Below are 16,886 nucleotides of genomic sequence, written 5' to 3' on the forward strand. Positions count from 1 at the left end.
AGTGAGTCCCAGGGACATGCAGGGTTAGGTTCCCAAGCCTCTCTCTGGTCACAGCATTTTGTCAACCAATCAGTACGTAACCTTGCTTTATTGTGTTTCTGTTTAAAGACACCTTATTTAATATATATTGTTGACTTGTTAACATAAAGCTCCTGGCCAGCAGCACTGTAACTCATGCCTGAATGAAGCTTATTTAACACACATTATTCTCCGTAAGGCACAGGGCACATCGCAGCCTTCTCGTACTTAGGGGCGCTGGACAGTGCCTCAGCAGTGTGCTTGGGGGCTATTCAAAACAGCAAAATCACCAACAAAACACACAAGAATGCAGAAATCCTGGCACTAACCGGACCATAAGAAGAACACTTGTTGACAGCGCGAGAGCCCAGGCAGGAAGGCGGAGCATCACCTTGTTCGACCTCAGCTGGGAGCTCGTGAAGCTTTGCCATCTGCCACGTCTACAGATGACTGGAAGTGCCACAAGTACCATTGTTGGGGTTCAGACAAATTCTAGTGAGCAGGTGAATTAGTAAACATGGAGTCCACAACTAATGAGGATCGACTGTATTGGTTATCGGAGGGCCTAGAGCCCAGTGGTCTGCACCGATTGGATTTCCCACCCGCACGCTTTGCGTGGCTGAGCTCCCGCCCCTGCTTCCCCGCTACCCTCATCGTCCGTGCCGGCCCTTGCTGACGAGAGATGCACTTTGGTCTTGTGACAAATCCCACAGCTGTGACCGATTGTGTCCCCAGCTCCGGTCCCTGGGCCCATCAGGTTGGGCTCCACGTCTTCACTGGCACAGTCCCCAGGGCAGGCACGTGGCTGGCGTTCAGGCAGTGAGCGACAGAGAGCCAGCACTGCCACCCGCAGATCCCTCATCTAGCTGGGCTGCCGGGGGAAGCCTTGCTCACCTCCCGTCCTGCCACCAGCCTGGTTGTGCCCATGCTCCAAGCCGGCGGTGCTCAGATCTGACTGTGCCACCTCTCCATCCCTCACGGCCCCACAGCTGTCCCTCTGCAAGAGAAAACATCTTCAGGCCAGCCAGAATCATCAGCATACCTCCTTTTTTTTCTCCTCCTGGTGTTTATTTTAGCTCCCCGGGGACCTGGGGGTACAGATGGTGAGTTTTCAGCCCATGGGGAGGCTCCTACAAAACAGGACCGGACCAGGTGTCCCTACTCCAGTTGGGTCCCAGTTCTGTTCTCCCAACTCCGAAAGAAGTATGGGTATGTGTTTTGTAACCAGAACGTGAACCCTCTGCAAAATCACCGAAAAGAGCTAAAATGAGCCATTGGCTATTTAGTCACTTGCAACCTCAAACCCACTCCAGAGGAAAGGAACAGAGAATACAAATGGGTGTAGGCAGAAAGACAGTTAAGAGCCGGGCCCTTGAAACCCAGTTTTGGAGTTGGTTTGCAGAGCGAGGGAAATGCTATAGGAAGTTACTGTCTCCAGGGAGCAAGGCCAAGGCCCTGGGAGGCGTGACCAGGTCCAGGGAATAAGAGGTTTGGGCATCTTTCCGAGCCCAGCCCCGACAGTGAGAGCAGGGGGTGGGCAAAGCAACACAAGGCCTCTGTCTCCTATGTGAGCTGTCAGTCGGCCCCTCTTCCCTGGCATAAAACTCCCTGGGAAGGAAATGAAGATACCCGTTGGTTGGCAGGATGCCCGAGAAACAGCAAGTTCAATCCAATTAGAATTGGATTCAATCAAATTTAAGAAGAAAATTCAATCCAGCCCAGAGCATCATTAAGGCAGCAGTTGAAGAGAACTCGTTAGCTCAGAGCCCCCACATTCTGCCAATTACCAAGTTCCCTAGACCCCGCCCCAGCCCCATTTCACCATAGAAATGGTGTGTGCTAAAATCTTACGCTCTCCTGAGTGGCACGGGCAGAACGCAAACGCCAGACAGTGTGTGCGGTGACAGAGCCGTGCCACGTGACGGTGGACTTCGGAGTGGAGCTTTCGTCCCCTGTGGTTTATTGTTCTGTGCTTCCTTCCACAGCACTTTCCTTAGTGTGATTGTGCAGGAAATTCTTCCAGCTGGTTCCAGCAGCCTCTCGTCCCCAAACCGAGCCTTCGCTGGTGAGAGGAGGCGGAATTGAGGCTCCAGGAATTAGCCAGGAGGCCTGTGTGTGTACACACACACACACACACACACGCCACCGAGGGCCAGCTCCCCACGGCCTGCATAGCAAAGACAAATCCTCCCATAGACCTAATTTGGAAGAAGAGGCACAGACTTGCTTTGAGAGTTGAGAACGCACCTTGTTGGTGACTGCTTTCCGCTGCCAGCCCCCTCCTTGCCAGAAAGTGAATTTTAAGGCAGAAAATGAGGACAGAATTATAGGAAACAGAAAAAAAATAGTCATTCTGTCAGAACTTTTTCAATAGGCCCCTCTTCCAACAAATCCCAATATAATTCCAGTTTCTACTTATTATTACTTTAAACTGAATGCATCATTTAACTTTTATATCATCTTGATTTTATGTATTTTTCTATTCTGATTGGATTTTTTTTTTTTTTTTTTTTCACCAAAAGGGCAGCCCCCGGGACATTTTCTTGTGTTTGGAATCCTCCTTTGTCTCCACATGGGAAAGAGCCTTCTCCACATTAGAAATCCTTCCAGGCACGCCAAGAGCGGCGGGCTGAGCTCTAGCAGTAGGCATAGAGGCGGCTACCTCGCCTGGCCCTCAGTCAGTGGTGCACTGGTGAATGTCCAGCAGCGGGCTCCGGGGGAAGCCCTGTTTCCTAGCACTTGCCAGTCACCGTGGTGCAAACACTCCCACCGTGGCCGGTCTCGAGCTCCCCACGGGACATCACTGAAGCCAGCGTTGGGAAGAGACACGCACCACTGGCTCTCGGGACCCAGTGCGCGTGAGTGGGCTTGGGCACGCTGCCGATCCCAGCACCTGGTGTCCCTGCAGACTCCTGTGGGACTTCTTAGTTGCCACCCGGTCCCGGGTGGAATGACTGTTGTGGATGTTTTCAGCTACCGTCTGGAAGGGTTTGCAGGCCTTTGGAGAACACTTGTTATTGCAAGGCCAAGCCAGGAAAGATGGACTTCACGCACCCCTTAGATTCTCACGGCCTGTGTCGGGAGTGTCCCCTGCGTGCTGCTGTCCATCTCTGTGCGAGTGAAACCTGGGCTGCTGGAGAGCTGCGTGTGGAGAGGGGGTGTGTGGGCATGTTTCTGGGCGCAAAGCAATTAACACTCTGTTTCTCCCCATCTCCCTCTCTCCTTCCACGGCCCTCTTGCTGCTCCCTTCTCCTGCTCCCCTGCCCTGCCCGCTCCTCTCGCTCTCGCCAGAGAGTTTTCCAAAGAGAGGGAGAAGGCCAAGGCTCGGGGAGATTTCCAGAAGCTGCGGGAGAAGCAGCAGCTGGAAGAGGATCTCAAAGGCTACCTGGATTGGATCACTCAGGCAGAAGACATCGACCCTGAGAACGAGGACGAAGGCATGGACGAGGAGAAACCGCGAAACAGTGAGCTGCTGTCTTCTGTCTTGGGGCTGGGTTCTGGGAGGGGGCAGCCCCGAAGTCGGCTCGAAACCTTTACCGCCAGCCTTTCTCTACAGCCCAGGTCTGTCCCCTGGAGCAGCACTCGTCTCAACGGTCACAGTCACTTGCTGCTCATAGAAATTAGTCCCATGTGGGAAATCATTGCTGTTGATCTATAAAACCGCATATTCTTCTCAGAATCTTTGACCTTATAAGACAGTTGAGAGTTTGCTAAGGTGAAGCCTTTTTTTAAATCAAACGTCCTCCTCCTCCTCCTCCTCCAGGCTCCATCTCTTTGGGCCCGGGGAGCAAGCTTCCTGCTCCAGGCTGGTTTGAAAGGAACAGTTTCTCCTAGACAGCCACCTGGAAAACTTCCTACCTGCGTGGGATTCTCCCCACCCTTGCAGTAGACTTCTAGGCACCGTTGAACTTTCCCATGGGAAAGGGAGTCGAAGCTTTCTCCTAAGGAAGGTAGATTCAGAGGTCAGGGTCAGGGAAGCCCAGAGGAGTTGATGGAACAGTTGGATTACGGAGATTGAGCCAGAGCCTTCCCCTGGGGTTCCCCGGGGCAGACGGTTGGGCAGGCTACTGCTGGGACGGAAAAGAGTGATAGAGGATGTTGACTTGTGGTGTATCAAAGATGAGGAACCATGGAAATTCAGGCTCTCATCAGATCAGCCCGGTGGTTCTCAGAGTGTGGTCCCTGGACCAGCAGCACCGTGTGAGAAATGCAAATGCTTGGCCCCCACTCCAGACCCACGGACTCAGAAACTCTGGGGATGGGGCCCCAGGTGTTGGGGTGCGTGGTGAATCTGAGAACCACTGGGTGAGCTCTGCCTACTCTGTGTGTCTCGCAGGGCCCTGATCTCTGTGACTCTTTCTCCCTCTTTCTGTGTGCGTATCTCTCTCTCTCATTTTACATGTCGGCAGAGGTGCATTTCTGTCCTCTCAAGCAGCCTGACCCAAAACCAGCTTCCTAAACGTTGAGCATCTAGAGTAGCTGAGGAACCAAACAGGTTAAAGAGCTTACCAGGTGTTTGTACAGTGCAGGGAGCCAGCACTTCGCCCTAAGCAGAGAGGGCGATGCAGAGACCCCAAAGGGGAGGAACAGGTGGAGGAAGAGGGAGAAGACAGCCAAGGTGTTCGCAGAGAACAGAATCTCTGCTCTCTCGTTTCAAAGATTCAGTTAATAAATCTCTCAACTCCTCCCTTTCTGATAACTTTGCTCAAGGCAAAAATACAAAATTAAGGCACACCACCAACAAGGCGCTGGTGACAACATAACTTAGTGACCTAAGGGGGCCTTCATGCTCTGCTAAGTAGCTTTGCAAGCTGGAAGTCGGGGCCTTTGATGGATTATAACAATGAGCAATGATGCCATTGAGGGTCTTTCTGGAGAAATGTCTGACAGCTTCTATTACACTGTTGATGCAGCTGTGGAGTAGCCGATTACTTTGTGGCATGGAGTGGTCTGGCAAATAAATAAACTGGCACGTGAGCCACAGACCAGCTTACCCCTAAACACAGGAACTCTGTCCTGGCCCCTTGCTCCACCCTAAGCCAGAGTGGAGCCCCTAGCTCGTGATTAATGGTGATAAGCATGTTTCTTAGCCTGTGCTATTCAACGTGCAATATCCGCTGCGTCCTTAGCAGCCAGTTGCCATCCACGGGGACATGTGGTTATTCTGTTCTCTGCCCAAAGCAAGAGCGGCCAAGGGGAAGTGTGCTGCTTCTCTGCCTCGCCCCTTAGGTGGATGAATTCCGAGGAGAGGTCCCAGCGTGAGGATTCTTTGCCACTGGAGCAGATCACCTTGACAAGGCCCGTCTCCCCACACTCCGGCCAGGCTTTGAGAAGAGCAGGATGAATTGCCTACCCCAGTAGACAGAGTCTGCCGAGGTTGCCATAAGCCCAGCTGTGGCTGAAACCAAATTCTGGAGACTGCTGTTCCCCTCGCCTTGCGCTGCTACCCTCGCCTTGCGCTGCTCCCTGGTGGCTGGAGGAGCATTTGGGGTCTGCCTCTTGTCCCTCGGGGACTGGAACGGAGTGTGGCTCCCTCACTAGTGGAAATGCTGGTGGCACAGTTCCACGGGGTGGGAACAGGGAGTAAATACCCAAAGCAGCGAGGTACAGAGAGTAAAATGGACACGTGTGAGACTTAGGAATGGAGCCAGGACGAGAGTCCAAAGGACCATGTCTACTGGGGACGCCCAGTCAAAAGTATAGTTGATGTGATGAGATGATTAAGGAATCAGAGTCCTAAGAGCCTTGCAGAAAAGGAGAATCTGTGGCTGAGAAACTGTGTTCTTAGACTCAAGACTTCATAGTTTGCCCTTGAAACAAACACAAGGGAGAACTCCTGCCACAAATTGAAACGTATGTGTGTTTCAGTTAGCCTAGTCGTTCAGCCTTTGAAGTTCCTAAAAGATTTCGGCATGCGATATTTGCCAGTTCTTTTCAGCTCAAAAACCGAGTAGTCCTTTGAGACAAGAGGTCGATTGCTGTGGTCAGCGGCTCTGGCGCGGCTTCTGCCCCGGGTGGCGCCCGCATGTCCGGGCATTGCGCCCACGAGCTGGGGCTGGGTGCTGTTGGGAACAGCTCCCAACACAGCACTGCATGGTCGCCAAGCACACCTAAGGGGAGCCCAGCCACTCGCTTTTCCTGGGGGAAATGCCACCACGGAAGTGGAAGAAACAGGGGCGAGAGGGTAACAGAAAGTGCACAGCAGGGAGGGATTTCGCTACATAGTTGGAGTAAGTGAAGTGGCCAGTAAGTTACATACAAAATATATTCCAGCTCGGCGTCCATCCACCCACTACAAGGTAAAGGTCTGCTCTCTGCCAGGCGCTGAGCAAAGGAGTCCCAGGCCCTGCCCCGTGGAGCGTGTGCTCCAGCGCAGGCCGACCGTGAGCAGAACGGTGGTCACAGCAGGGGGTGCCCGGAGAGAATGAAACAGTCGGGTGTGATGTAGACGTGGTGGCCGGGACCGCGTCTCACGGAGTGGCGGCGTTGCACTAACAACCTGGAGGCGGTTAGGAAAGGAACCGTGTGGATATCTGGGAAAAGAGACTTCCAGGCAGAGGACAGCTGACGAGAAGGCCCGAGGCAGGCGTGTGGCGGATGTGTCCGGAGCAGAGGAGGCGCGTGCAGCGGGAGAGGATGTGGCCAAGGGGAGAGCGGGGGAGCCGGGCGGGGCGCCGGGGTAGACCGCATGTACTGCCCTAGGAACCCGGACTTCTCCCAGAGCAGGCCGGCCGCCTCTGGAGGTCTTGAGCCAGGAGCGGAGGGAACCAAGGCGGGCGAGAGGGGAGAGGGCCCTGTCCGGAGGGGCCGCTGCAGGAGAGGCTGGGCCTCGTCTGGGCTCCGTCGGGGGCAAGGTCAGACTCCAGGATGACGTCACTGGCAGACGTCTCAGACACGGGATGTGAGAGAGGAGTCGGAGCTACTCCAAGGCCATTGTCCTATACGACGGTAGGAGTGGAATTGTCATTTATTGATATGGGGAAGACGGTGACAGGAAGAGGCGTCAGGGCAGGAGGCTCAAGAAAGCCGTGTCTGGCCTGTAAGTCTGAAACGCCGTCAGACGGCCCAGTGGAGATGCTGGGCGGCAACTGGGAACAAATCGGAGTCCAGGGCGGGGATCCGGCACGGAATCACTGGGGCGTCAGCAACAAGCAGAAGACACTTAACCCGTTTGTCTGGACAAGATCACTGGGCAGAAATGAGATGAGGTCCGAGAACCAAGACCTGGCCGCCCAGTGTGTGGAAGTCGCAGTGGCCAGGAGGTACCAGCAGAAGAGACTTAGAAAGGTGTGGCCCGAGCGGGAGACGCAAAGGAAGGGGTGTCAGCACTGCTGACAGGACAGAAGCTGGCCATGCACGAGCAGTGGGGCTCACTGGGGCCTTGACAAGGGCTGCTTGGCAGGACGCTGGGGGCAAAAGCTTAATGGTCAGAGTCTTCCGTGAGTCCCCTGAGTCTGCAAACTTCCTGAATGGCGCTAAGCGTTGCTCTGCTGGCTTCCCGCTCTGCTGGCTTCCCGCTCTGCTGGCACGGCCCAGCTGTCAGCGATCTGGGCAGTTTGGCCACCAGGAAACCAGAAAGGGCAGAGAAGGAGACTCGCCTAGCCACTCCAGCAGGGCTGCAGCGTCACGGAGGTCAGGGTCTAATGCCCAGCCCCTCATCATGCAGTGGTCACAGATGGCCTTGGGGAAAAAAGGACATGATACTCGAGAGCCATTTCAGGGCCAAAAAGGCAGCAAACAAGCAAGAAAGGGGTGTGTGTACGCACCATTGTCCTGCACGCAGCCTCCAAAGCCCCTCTTCTCGCTGGACAAAGAAGAGGGTAACTCGGAGGTCTCCCTGTTTGGCTGCTGCTTCTCCCTCCCCTGCAAGCAGCCGCGGGCATCGCTTTTAAAGGCCCCACTTGCAAAACCACCACTTCTGCACGGGGTGGTTGTCATGAGCAGAGATGCCCTGCTCCCCGGGCCAGCGTCTGTCATCCAACTCCGACGTCAGAGCTGATGGAAGCCGGACGTTAGAGGAAGAAGCCACACAGAAAGAGAAAGAGTAGGGGTTTTCTTCCCTCTTTTTCACCCTCAAGATCAAAAACTGCATTTATTAAGTATTCACCTATGCGGGAATCTCTCTCTCATGTCATGAAGACAGTTTAAATGCAGCCCCAGCCCTCTAAAGCTTGCGGTCTCCGACGGGCGTTTTTGTGGATAAGCACATAAAGACAGAAAGACGGTGGAACCAAAACGTTGCATTTCCAGCCAGATGAGCAGGATTAAATATTTACACCAGTGGTGCTCAGTTATGTGACTCAGGAGCCACTTTTGCAATCATCATTAACCAACAGAGCCACACGCTGCCACCGGCCCTGCAGAGTCGGGACCACGTATTACTGGGATGCAGAGATGTGAGGGCCGTAAGAGCTGCAGTTGCCACGACAGGGCCATGTGTGGCTGGAGAGCAGTTCTCTGGAGATCACCGGTTTATGTTATGTACCTGTCAAGGACATGTGCATAGTAGTTTGCTTTTTTAAAAAATTTAATCGGTACAATCAATATTTACCCTGGACCTAGCTCGCAGCCAGGCGCTGCCACGTCTGGACATCCTGGCAGAATCCCACGCAGCACCTGGCCTGAGAGGAAACACTAGCATTTGTTTTTGTCACTGATTCTGTTCTTTCTTTACACTGTTAAGTGACCCTGGCCCTCCTGACCCCTGCGACAGAGCAGATACCGTCGTGCAGACTCTAGATACGGCCCCTGAGCCTCCCCGTAACTCCCAGCTGGTCCTTGTCAGAACCCTAGAAAACTAGTGCTGGAAAGTTCTGTAGAGGTCAGGTGAGGAAACTGGAGCCCGGGATGGGAAGCAACCGCCTGCCCTACACAGGGGGGAGCCAGCCCTCGTGCCCCGTCTCCCTGTCCCCACCCGGGACTCTGCCCCGCACGCCAGCCTTCTCGAACACCCCGGGCCATGGCACTCCCCGACTGCACTGTTGGCTCTCAGGGCATGTCCCCACTTACCTCGTGGAATTGTAACCACCTCTGCACGTCTCTAGCTGAGCTACCCTGAGAGCTTCTTTTGCCATTCACCGATGTCCCCTGACCTGACGCAGCCCAGGGCTTGAGGATGTTAGGACCCGTGAGAGTCAGATGCACACACGTGCTTTCGAGCGCGTGCCTGGCCTGGCTGTGGCGAGTTCTGCGCTGCCCGGAGCTGGTAGAACGGTGAGCTCAGACCATCGCTGGACCTGAGCCGTGCGTTGTTCTGTCTGTTCAGAAGTGGCTTCCTGTGGCATCATGAATGACTTCCTTTCCAATTCATTTCCTCTCATGAACACATTTTCTTTCCAATAGCTCTAGATCACTCTCCACTCTTGGAAAGTGCCATAGGAAAACAGGCAGATGAGCCTGTCAGCAGGGCGGTGGTGAGGGCAGGAGCTCAGTGCTGTGGGAAGCGTCGGGGTTCTGGGGAAATGAGATTAGCGGGGGCTGCCGTACCTGGGGCTCTGCAGTGAGGCTATGCGTGGATTTCTCCGGTTCGGGCAGTGATTGATACCCATGAGTGGGGCCCTGTGGACTTGGTGGCATGTGCAGTACGTCAGTGGGGGGACCTGTCGTGGCAAGGGTCCAGCATGCCCACCGTTAGCACATCCCCTCTGGAGCACAGTCTGGCTGTGCCGTCCGGCCCCATAAGCTCGCAGACGCCCTGTCCTGGCCTGTGAGCGGTGGGGGCTCCCCCGAGGGCTGGGCTGCGTGTGCAGTGAACAGTGGGCACACCCAGCCGGTCGCCATGAGCTGCCCGACATTCCCGCCAGCCGTGGGCAAGGCTTGCTGGCCTGGAGCTGTCAGGAGGCCATGGCCGTCTCACTGCCTGTGCCGGGTGCTCTGGAGTAGGGAGGAAAAAGGCACACAGCGTTCTGGCAGGACACTTTCGTGGGTTCCTGTGACCAACAGTAGGTCAACAGAAAGGAGCCAAATCTTCGGTAACGAAGGCTCTGTTCCCCTTCGGAAGATACCTGCAGCCCACCCCCGTGAGGCTCTCCGGCAGGAAGAGAGCCAGGCCGTGCCCCGATGACCAGGCAGTGCATGGGCAGCTGGCACAGACGTCAGCACTCCCAGGGCTGTGACTTTGGGAAGTGTCCCAGGCCAAGACAGTATAACAAGCCAGCAAAGTCCAGAATGCAAGTGGTTTATTGATTGCGGGGAGTGTGGGCAACACCAGCTGCAAAACACACCAGCAGTGGGATCCTGCACTCCTTTTAGATGCCTGCCTGTGTGCTGGTCTAACTCTCCCCACTGACGTCCGTGGCGGGAACGGAGAAGCCCAGGCACAGGGCCCGGCAGCAGCAGGGTCTGAGCTGTGTTGTGCAGCTGTGCAGTTTCTTAGGGACAGGGGGCCACTCCTGTGGTTCGGAGGGGATGAGTGGGCAGCCGTGCTCCTGGGACCACTGACCAGCCAGCCACCCGCTGTCAGCTCTTGAACCCCAAGCATGCTGGGAGTCCTTGGGGAGCGGAGCCTGGAAGGCCCGCTCTTCCCCAGGGCCGGGAGGAGAGCACCCTCTGCCTTCCAGCCAGGGTCTCAGCCCAAACCAGCGTCTACTTCTCTCTCCAGTGGCTTCGCCACCTTCCCTGTTCCCCGGGCTGCAGAGCCTCCTCCTCCCTCCTCCCTCTCCCTTGACCTTCCGTAGTTATCAATTTCTGCACGCTGTCAGTCTGGTCTTTCCAGTCGCCCTTCTCGCATGTCCCTCTCCCCTTCCCTCCTCTCCCTCCGCTTCCCTCCCGGACTAGCAGCCACCTCACTGCTGCCTTTTAGCCCCGCCCCACGCCACATGTGCCGTGCAGCCAGGTTATTGTTTCTAGAGCTGATGGTGACATTCCCTGCTCAGAAGCTTTGAATGTCCCTCCATGGCTACAGAACAAAGCCTGCGCATCTTCTCTTGCTATTTGGGCTTCTCCGATCCGTCCAGCCAAGAGCTTGAACCACACCATTCCCTGCCCGCCTGCAGCAGAACCAGGCAGCTGCCTGCTTCCAGACACACCTGTTTCTGGACCTTCACGGATCTCGCCTCCTCTGCCTAGAGCACCCTTTGTCTGCTCACCTCCCCTGCTCCTCCCTGGCCTTCCAGCCCAGCACAGAGAGCACCGCTCAGGCCCCCCAGACCGTCCCTCTCAGGACAGACGCCACCACACTCGCGGCCTTCTGCCTGCCATGTGGCAGGTGGGGAGGCCAGCCCTCTCGTCGTGTGGAGAGCCCTCTTGGGAGGCAGGAGCGTGCGTTACTAACGTCTCACGCTTCACAGTCTTGCCTAGTTGACCAAATACCTTTCGTCCAGCTTTAGCCATACTCGTGGTGGCCCCCAGAGAGTAAATTGTGGGTGACAACACGGGCAGAAACCATTTAGAGGTGAGAAAGTGGGCTGAGGAGGACAGCTGGAAGGAATTGCAATTATAGAGCCATTAGGAGGGAAAGCTGGGTGGTTGATGGAGTGAGGGGCAGAACCTATTAGCCCCATTTTGCAAATGGGAAAACTGAGGCTCGGGAAGGTTAACACGTCCATGCCCTACAGCGGGCAAGTTGCACCGTTGGGCGGGCCTGCTGCCCGGTTCTGCTGCCGCCATTCTGCACTTGTCTCGCCCACAGTCCCCGCGGGGAATGCCCTGGCTGCCCTCCTGCTCCAGCAGAAGGGAGCTAGCAGAGGCCCCTCTCAGCCCTGCCCCGCAGCCTCTGCATCTCCTGTATTATGGCCTTTGTCACCTCAGTCTAACCCGCAAGCAGGGTGCATGGAAGAAAAGAGGAAAAGAGGTCGGGGGGGGAGGGAGTGTAGGAAAAACTGGTCTTAAATTATAACAGAAGGGGCATGGGTTTGATTTCTTTAAAAAGATGAACTTTATGATTATAAGAACTATGTTTGAACTGGAGCTGAAAAGAATTAACGTCATTATCTTGTTCACGGAGGAGAAAAAGTTAGCCGGTTTGTAGTGGTTTAAGAGATGGTCTTGTTTGGAAGGAGACATATCAGCTCCGTGACCTACCAGCGCCTCCTGTGGGTCAGGCCTCCTTTGGACTTGATTGGAGGACGTGCTGATCACCCAGCATGCTCGGGGACGGGCACCCTAGCTCACGGCCACCCACTGCCCTGCCGTGGCAAGCACGCCGTGGGGGTGTCACGGGGCCTGTGGTGACGCAGGACCGTGCAGCGCTGCCCGACTTCTGAGCCTCTGACAAACCTCGGCACTGGGGGTCTCTGACCAGGCAAAACCTCAGGGAGGAGCTGACGGGTGGTGTCTCTGGGGAAGTCCTGCCCGCTAAAGCCATGGGTCCCTTTAACAGATGGATCTGCCCGTGCCCACGGAGCCTCGCCCAGGGGGAGCACCCAAGAAGGTGCTGCTTTGATTTTAATTGGGTGCTTTTCAGACAAATCAGCTCACCTGGGAGCTGACAGTGGCTCAGCAGAGGGTGGCAGAGGAGATGAGTCATCGCAACTCTGATCCATGTCCTCTGATGACCAGTGCTCAGCCCCGAAACAGAACCACCCACACCGCGGTGACCTTGGCTGCCCCGGCCCCTTCCACATAACAAGCCCATGTCTGTCGAGAGGTGCCGCCCTTCGCGGGCCGTCCGTGGAGGAGAGTGACAGCTGCTGCCTTTCTCACTGCTCGCTGATGTGGGAAAGCACCACCTGGCAGTGGGTGCGATGAGCACGTAGCGTGCTGTCATCACGGGGCGTGCGGCGCGCGAGGCTGAGTCACGGCACACGGAGCCCTGGAGCCGGGGCAAAGAGCACAGACCGGCATGGTTGGCCTCAGAGTGGTGGAGAGTGTCGGGGGAGCTCCCAGGGTCACACGCATGCAGACTGTCCTGTGTGCTTGACAGAGACATGGCGCGTTCAGTCAACACATTTAAGCACCACCTGGGTACTCAGGACACCGCGATGGGTAGACACAGCCTCTGTCCTGCGGGGCTTCCGACCCAGTTAAGGAGGCGGAGCCGCCAGTGGGTTACGGCGATGAACTGACGGAGGAACACGGGAAACACAGAACAGAGCTTGGAAGAGGCGGGAAGGGGCTGCCTACCCAGAGGATGATTCTGGAAGGCGCCGTATCAGTCAGGGTTGGCTAATTGTTGTCACAAGCAGCCCCAAATCAGATCTCAGTCACTTAGCAGGGTGAAGGTTGTGAGTGTGGGTTGGGGGTGGTGAGAGGGGAAGCTCAGCTCTGCAGTCCTCAGGGCCGGGCCTGTGTCCTCTCATGGCTCTACGGACCCCCGCCCGGAGGGCTCCATGGGCCCCTCTGAGTCCAGCCAGCAGAAGAGGCAGCGTGGGGGGCTGCTGGAGGTTTCAGCGGCCAGGCCTGGCAGTGTGGCGCTCCCTTCCGTTCCCACCCAGCTTCCGGGGGGGTCTGGGAAACAGCTGCTAGCTAAGTGCCCGGGGCAGAAGGGCTGGGGGTGGGTGGACACGGAGCAGTGTCTCTGCCACAGATTGGTAGCAGGTCACATGGCTGGAAGGGTGAAAAGGACAGTCTGAGCTGAGGGGCCTGATGTGCAAAGTTGTAGAAGCAAAATAATTGTAAAAAGAAGAAAAGAAAATGGAAGTGCGTGTGTTTTGGGGTGACTTTAGGGTGCACAGGGGAGAAGCCAAAGATCAGGCCAGAAATAGAGACTGAGAGCTGGTTCCACAGGGCCGCACACTGGGCCTTTATCCTGTGGGTAAGAAGCCACTGAGGAGTTCGTCAGAGGAATGACAGAGCACACGTCGCCTGTCGCGAGGTCCCCGTGCGGCTGAGTGTGGACAGTGGGCTGGAGGAGAGAGAAGCTGGCGCAGAGAGCCCAGCCTGAGGCTGGCGAGGCATGCGCAGGTGGGCCTGGTCCACGAGGAGAGTCCAGGGCCTGCACATCCTGAGCTTTGGCCCTGGGGTCCCCGGGACAAACAGCCTGTGCTCCTTAGCCCTGGGGCTCGTGGGGGATTGCAGCAGGGCCGCGCCCCTGGGAGGCATCCTCCTGGGAGCTGGTCTGTCCTCCCAGTGCTGGGAGCTGCCCTGACCCCTGCCCTTGCTGTTCAAAGGCCTGACAGAAGACACACCCACAAGCAGTCCCCTGCCCTAAAAGGTGCCACATGTAGAATCCCGAGCGACTCTTTCTTCCTCATTGAGTCCCTGCCCTCATCATCAAATGCCTGATGAAAAAAATGTTGAGTGACAGCCCCACACTCAGGGCTTCGGTGGCACCGTCGTGCTGTGTGCCTTGGTGGGAGCCGCAGTGTGTCCAGGAGAGAGTCACGCCCCCATATGTTGGGATAGACTTTGTCCTCTTACAGAGCTGTAATACCTGCTGTAAGGCCTGGACCGTTAGTCACTGTGACCGCGTTGTGCGGAAGCCACACGGCTAGCGGGGCAGGGCTGAAGCCAGTCAGAGACAGCAGAGCATGCGCGTCAGGGGTGTCGTGGGAGAGCAAAACCGCAGCGCGAGGCTGGGGCGACAGTCGGGGCAGGAGGGCTGCACATTTGTTTATTATCATCCTTCTGTATCCCGGGGTTAGGCCCTAGATTCCTCCTTTAGCCACACACTGGCTGCATCACAATCCAAAGGTCACAGAATCCTAAAACCCTTTGGGGCAGAAGGGGCCCCAGGTCCCTGAGTCTGTCCCTCATCCCCCAGGCGTGCCTTGCCGTGCCAGTGCTGCCGGGTGGTCTCCCATCCGCCTGGACCCGTCTCCTCCCAACAGGCAAAGCCCCCGATCCACTTTCTCTGAAATGCACAAGCAGGTTGCAACACCCTCTCCAGAAAAATCACAGGACGTGCTCAAAGGTCGCAAGATGGGAACTGGGCAAGGGCTTCCAGAACAAAACAGGCAGTTTTGTTCATTTCCAAACACCTGACTCTGAGCCTAAACTTGGACTTTGCTGACAAGGCCACAGACTTGCCTCTTCCTGCTCCCAGCGTGGATCCGCCAGCAGGACCCACGCACGCAGGACAGTTGGAGCCCTCCCCCGCAGCAAAGTACAGGACAACCAGGAAAAACGTGTTGCACGTGAGACCCTGAGTCTGCAAATGCAGCCCTGAAGGAATGGCCCCGGGGAAGGTCCTCAAGGCAGATGAGAGTGAAAGGGTAGGATGTCCTATTCTACCGACAGCCTAAGGAGAAAGAAAGGAAAGATTTGGCCATTTATGCACTCATAAAAATACACATTCGTTATACTTTAGGCTTAATTCACATTAGTTCATCAGACTGGCCAAAAGTACCCCAGCAAAGATCTTCAGGGATGATCCACTGGGCAGATGAGCTTTGAGGAGAGGAGTTGAAAGGTTTTTGCTTTCCAAGAATATATGTTTGAATTTTGATAAGGTTTTTCTTGTTTCCTAAATCATGTTCTCAAAGTTATTTGCCAAGCCTAAGGCTGCGAGCCCCGACCAGCACCCCAGACTCACATTCTGCGGACGCCAGTGATTGCAGCTGCACCGGGACCTGTCTGTGCCTTTTGCTTGGGAGTGACAGGCGAGGTCTGTCCTCAGAGACTCGCTGACAGGTGGAGAGCCTTAATTATATGCTTGACAGCCTGGCGTTAAAGGAAAAGGCCTTTGTTTACCTTCTCACGTCCAAGTTTCACATCAGCCTGTCCAGCCATTACATCTCGTGTCAATGACTCAGGGGATATGATAATGGTGGCCAGTATCAGGCCAGTTACCGTGTTAACTAAGCTCTCTGAGAATAACAAAACGCCAGTGTACTCACACACACTAAACGCAGGGGCAAGAAGAAATTAAAGACCCCTTTCTTGTCAGGAATGTTCAGAACTAGAATCTCATTGTATTTATTAATATTCTCTAAGGTCAGCTAGGTCCGGCTTTGAGCAGAAGCTTGGCATGATGCTTGCTATGCCCGGTAGAAGCAGAGAAACAATGGCCCTGCCACCCCCAGAGGGGAGAGCATCTGCTTGGCATGGAAAATACTGTCCGTGGGAGAGGGTCTTGGCCCCCTTGGCCCGTGTCCGCATTGACTAGGAAGCTCAGATGGCCAGTTGCTGCCTGCTGGGCAGAGTGCCCTAGGTTTGCATCAGGAAGATACCAAGCTTCAGCAAAAACAGCAGAACTTCTTCTTGAGCCTCTTAGATGGTATAAAGTCATTTTCACTAATTATAAGTTCTGTGATCCCTTAATTAACTCATTCTGTTAATCCATGAAGTCATACCCCTTGATTAGATGAGTTCAGAATATAGCAGCATGAAATGAATGACCCTCATCTCTCTGCCCTGACAGGATGCCAGAGTTTGGGGTCTCAACAGTTGCTGTGTGTTGCAGAGGGACTATCGCGTCCCTGAGAAAAGCAGGCAGCCTGGCTTCCAGGCCTCACTCAGTAACCAGTTTGCCTCTCCCATGTTTGTGAAATGAGGGCATCAGATCAGCAAAAACCTCTTCCAGCTCTGGTATTTTGTTTCTGTAGTTCTGAGCTGATAGGCATTGGCTTTAGCCCTAGGAGTCTGGGCCACACCTGGACCCCTCCAGGCCATCAGCCACTGGGGGAAGCCGGCTGATGCTAGAATCCTACAGTCCCCGGACTCTTGGAATTGCGCTGGGCCGCCTGTAGGATCGCCTGCGCTCTGAAAGCCAGCCGTTCTCCAAAGGTCCTCGCATACCTGAACACACTGTGATCTGCGTGGAAAGCCCAGCCCCACCGTGCCCTATGAACTGCCACCCCCCTCCAAGCCCTACTCAGGCATCCCCTCCCTTCCTGCCTCCCTTGTCCTCACCGCCCCTCCCCCCTGCAGAGTCTTCCTCCTCCTTTGTGCTCCCAGAACACTGGGTCCCTCCCTGCGTCATAGGTCTCATTCCACGTGATCTATTGCATCTACCTATAGATTGTATTTATTGTATTTTATCTGTTGTG

General features: G+C 55.5%; 1 protein-coding gene across 19 annotated transcripts in view; it reads left to right on the plus strand.

The window, feature by feature from the left end:
• Positions 1 to 16,886, plus strand: part of CACNA1C (calcium voltage-gated channel subunit alpha1 C) — a 585,430-nt gene that overhangs the window by 419,307 nt on the left and 149,237 nt on the right. For all 19 annotated transcript variants that reach the window (XM_069489394.1, XM_069489389.1, XM_069489378.1 and 16 more), the window contains exon 9: positions 3,310 to 3,482. In XM_069489394.1, the coding sequence (XP_069345495.1) occupies positions 3,310 to 3,482 (173 nt within the window). The remainder of the gene's footprint in view (positions 1 to 3,309; positions 3,483 to 16,886) is intronic.

This window comes from Eulemur rufifrons, chromosome 16 (assembly GCF_041146395.1).
Source record: "Eulemur rufifrons isolate Redbay chromosome 16, OSU_ERuf_1, whole genome shotgun sequence".
Taxonomy (NCBI): Eukaryota; Metazoa; Chordata; class Mammalia; order Primates; family Lemuridae; genus Eulemur; species Eulemur rufifrons.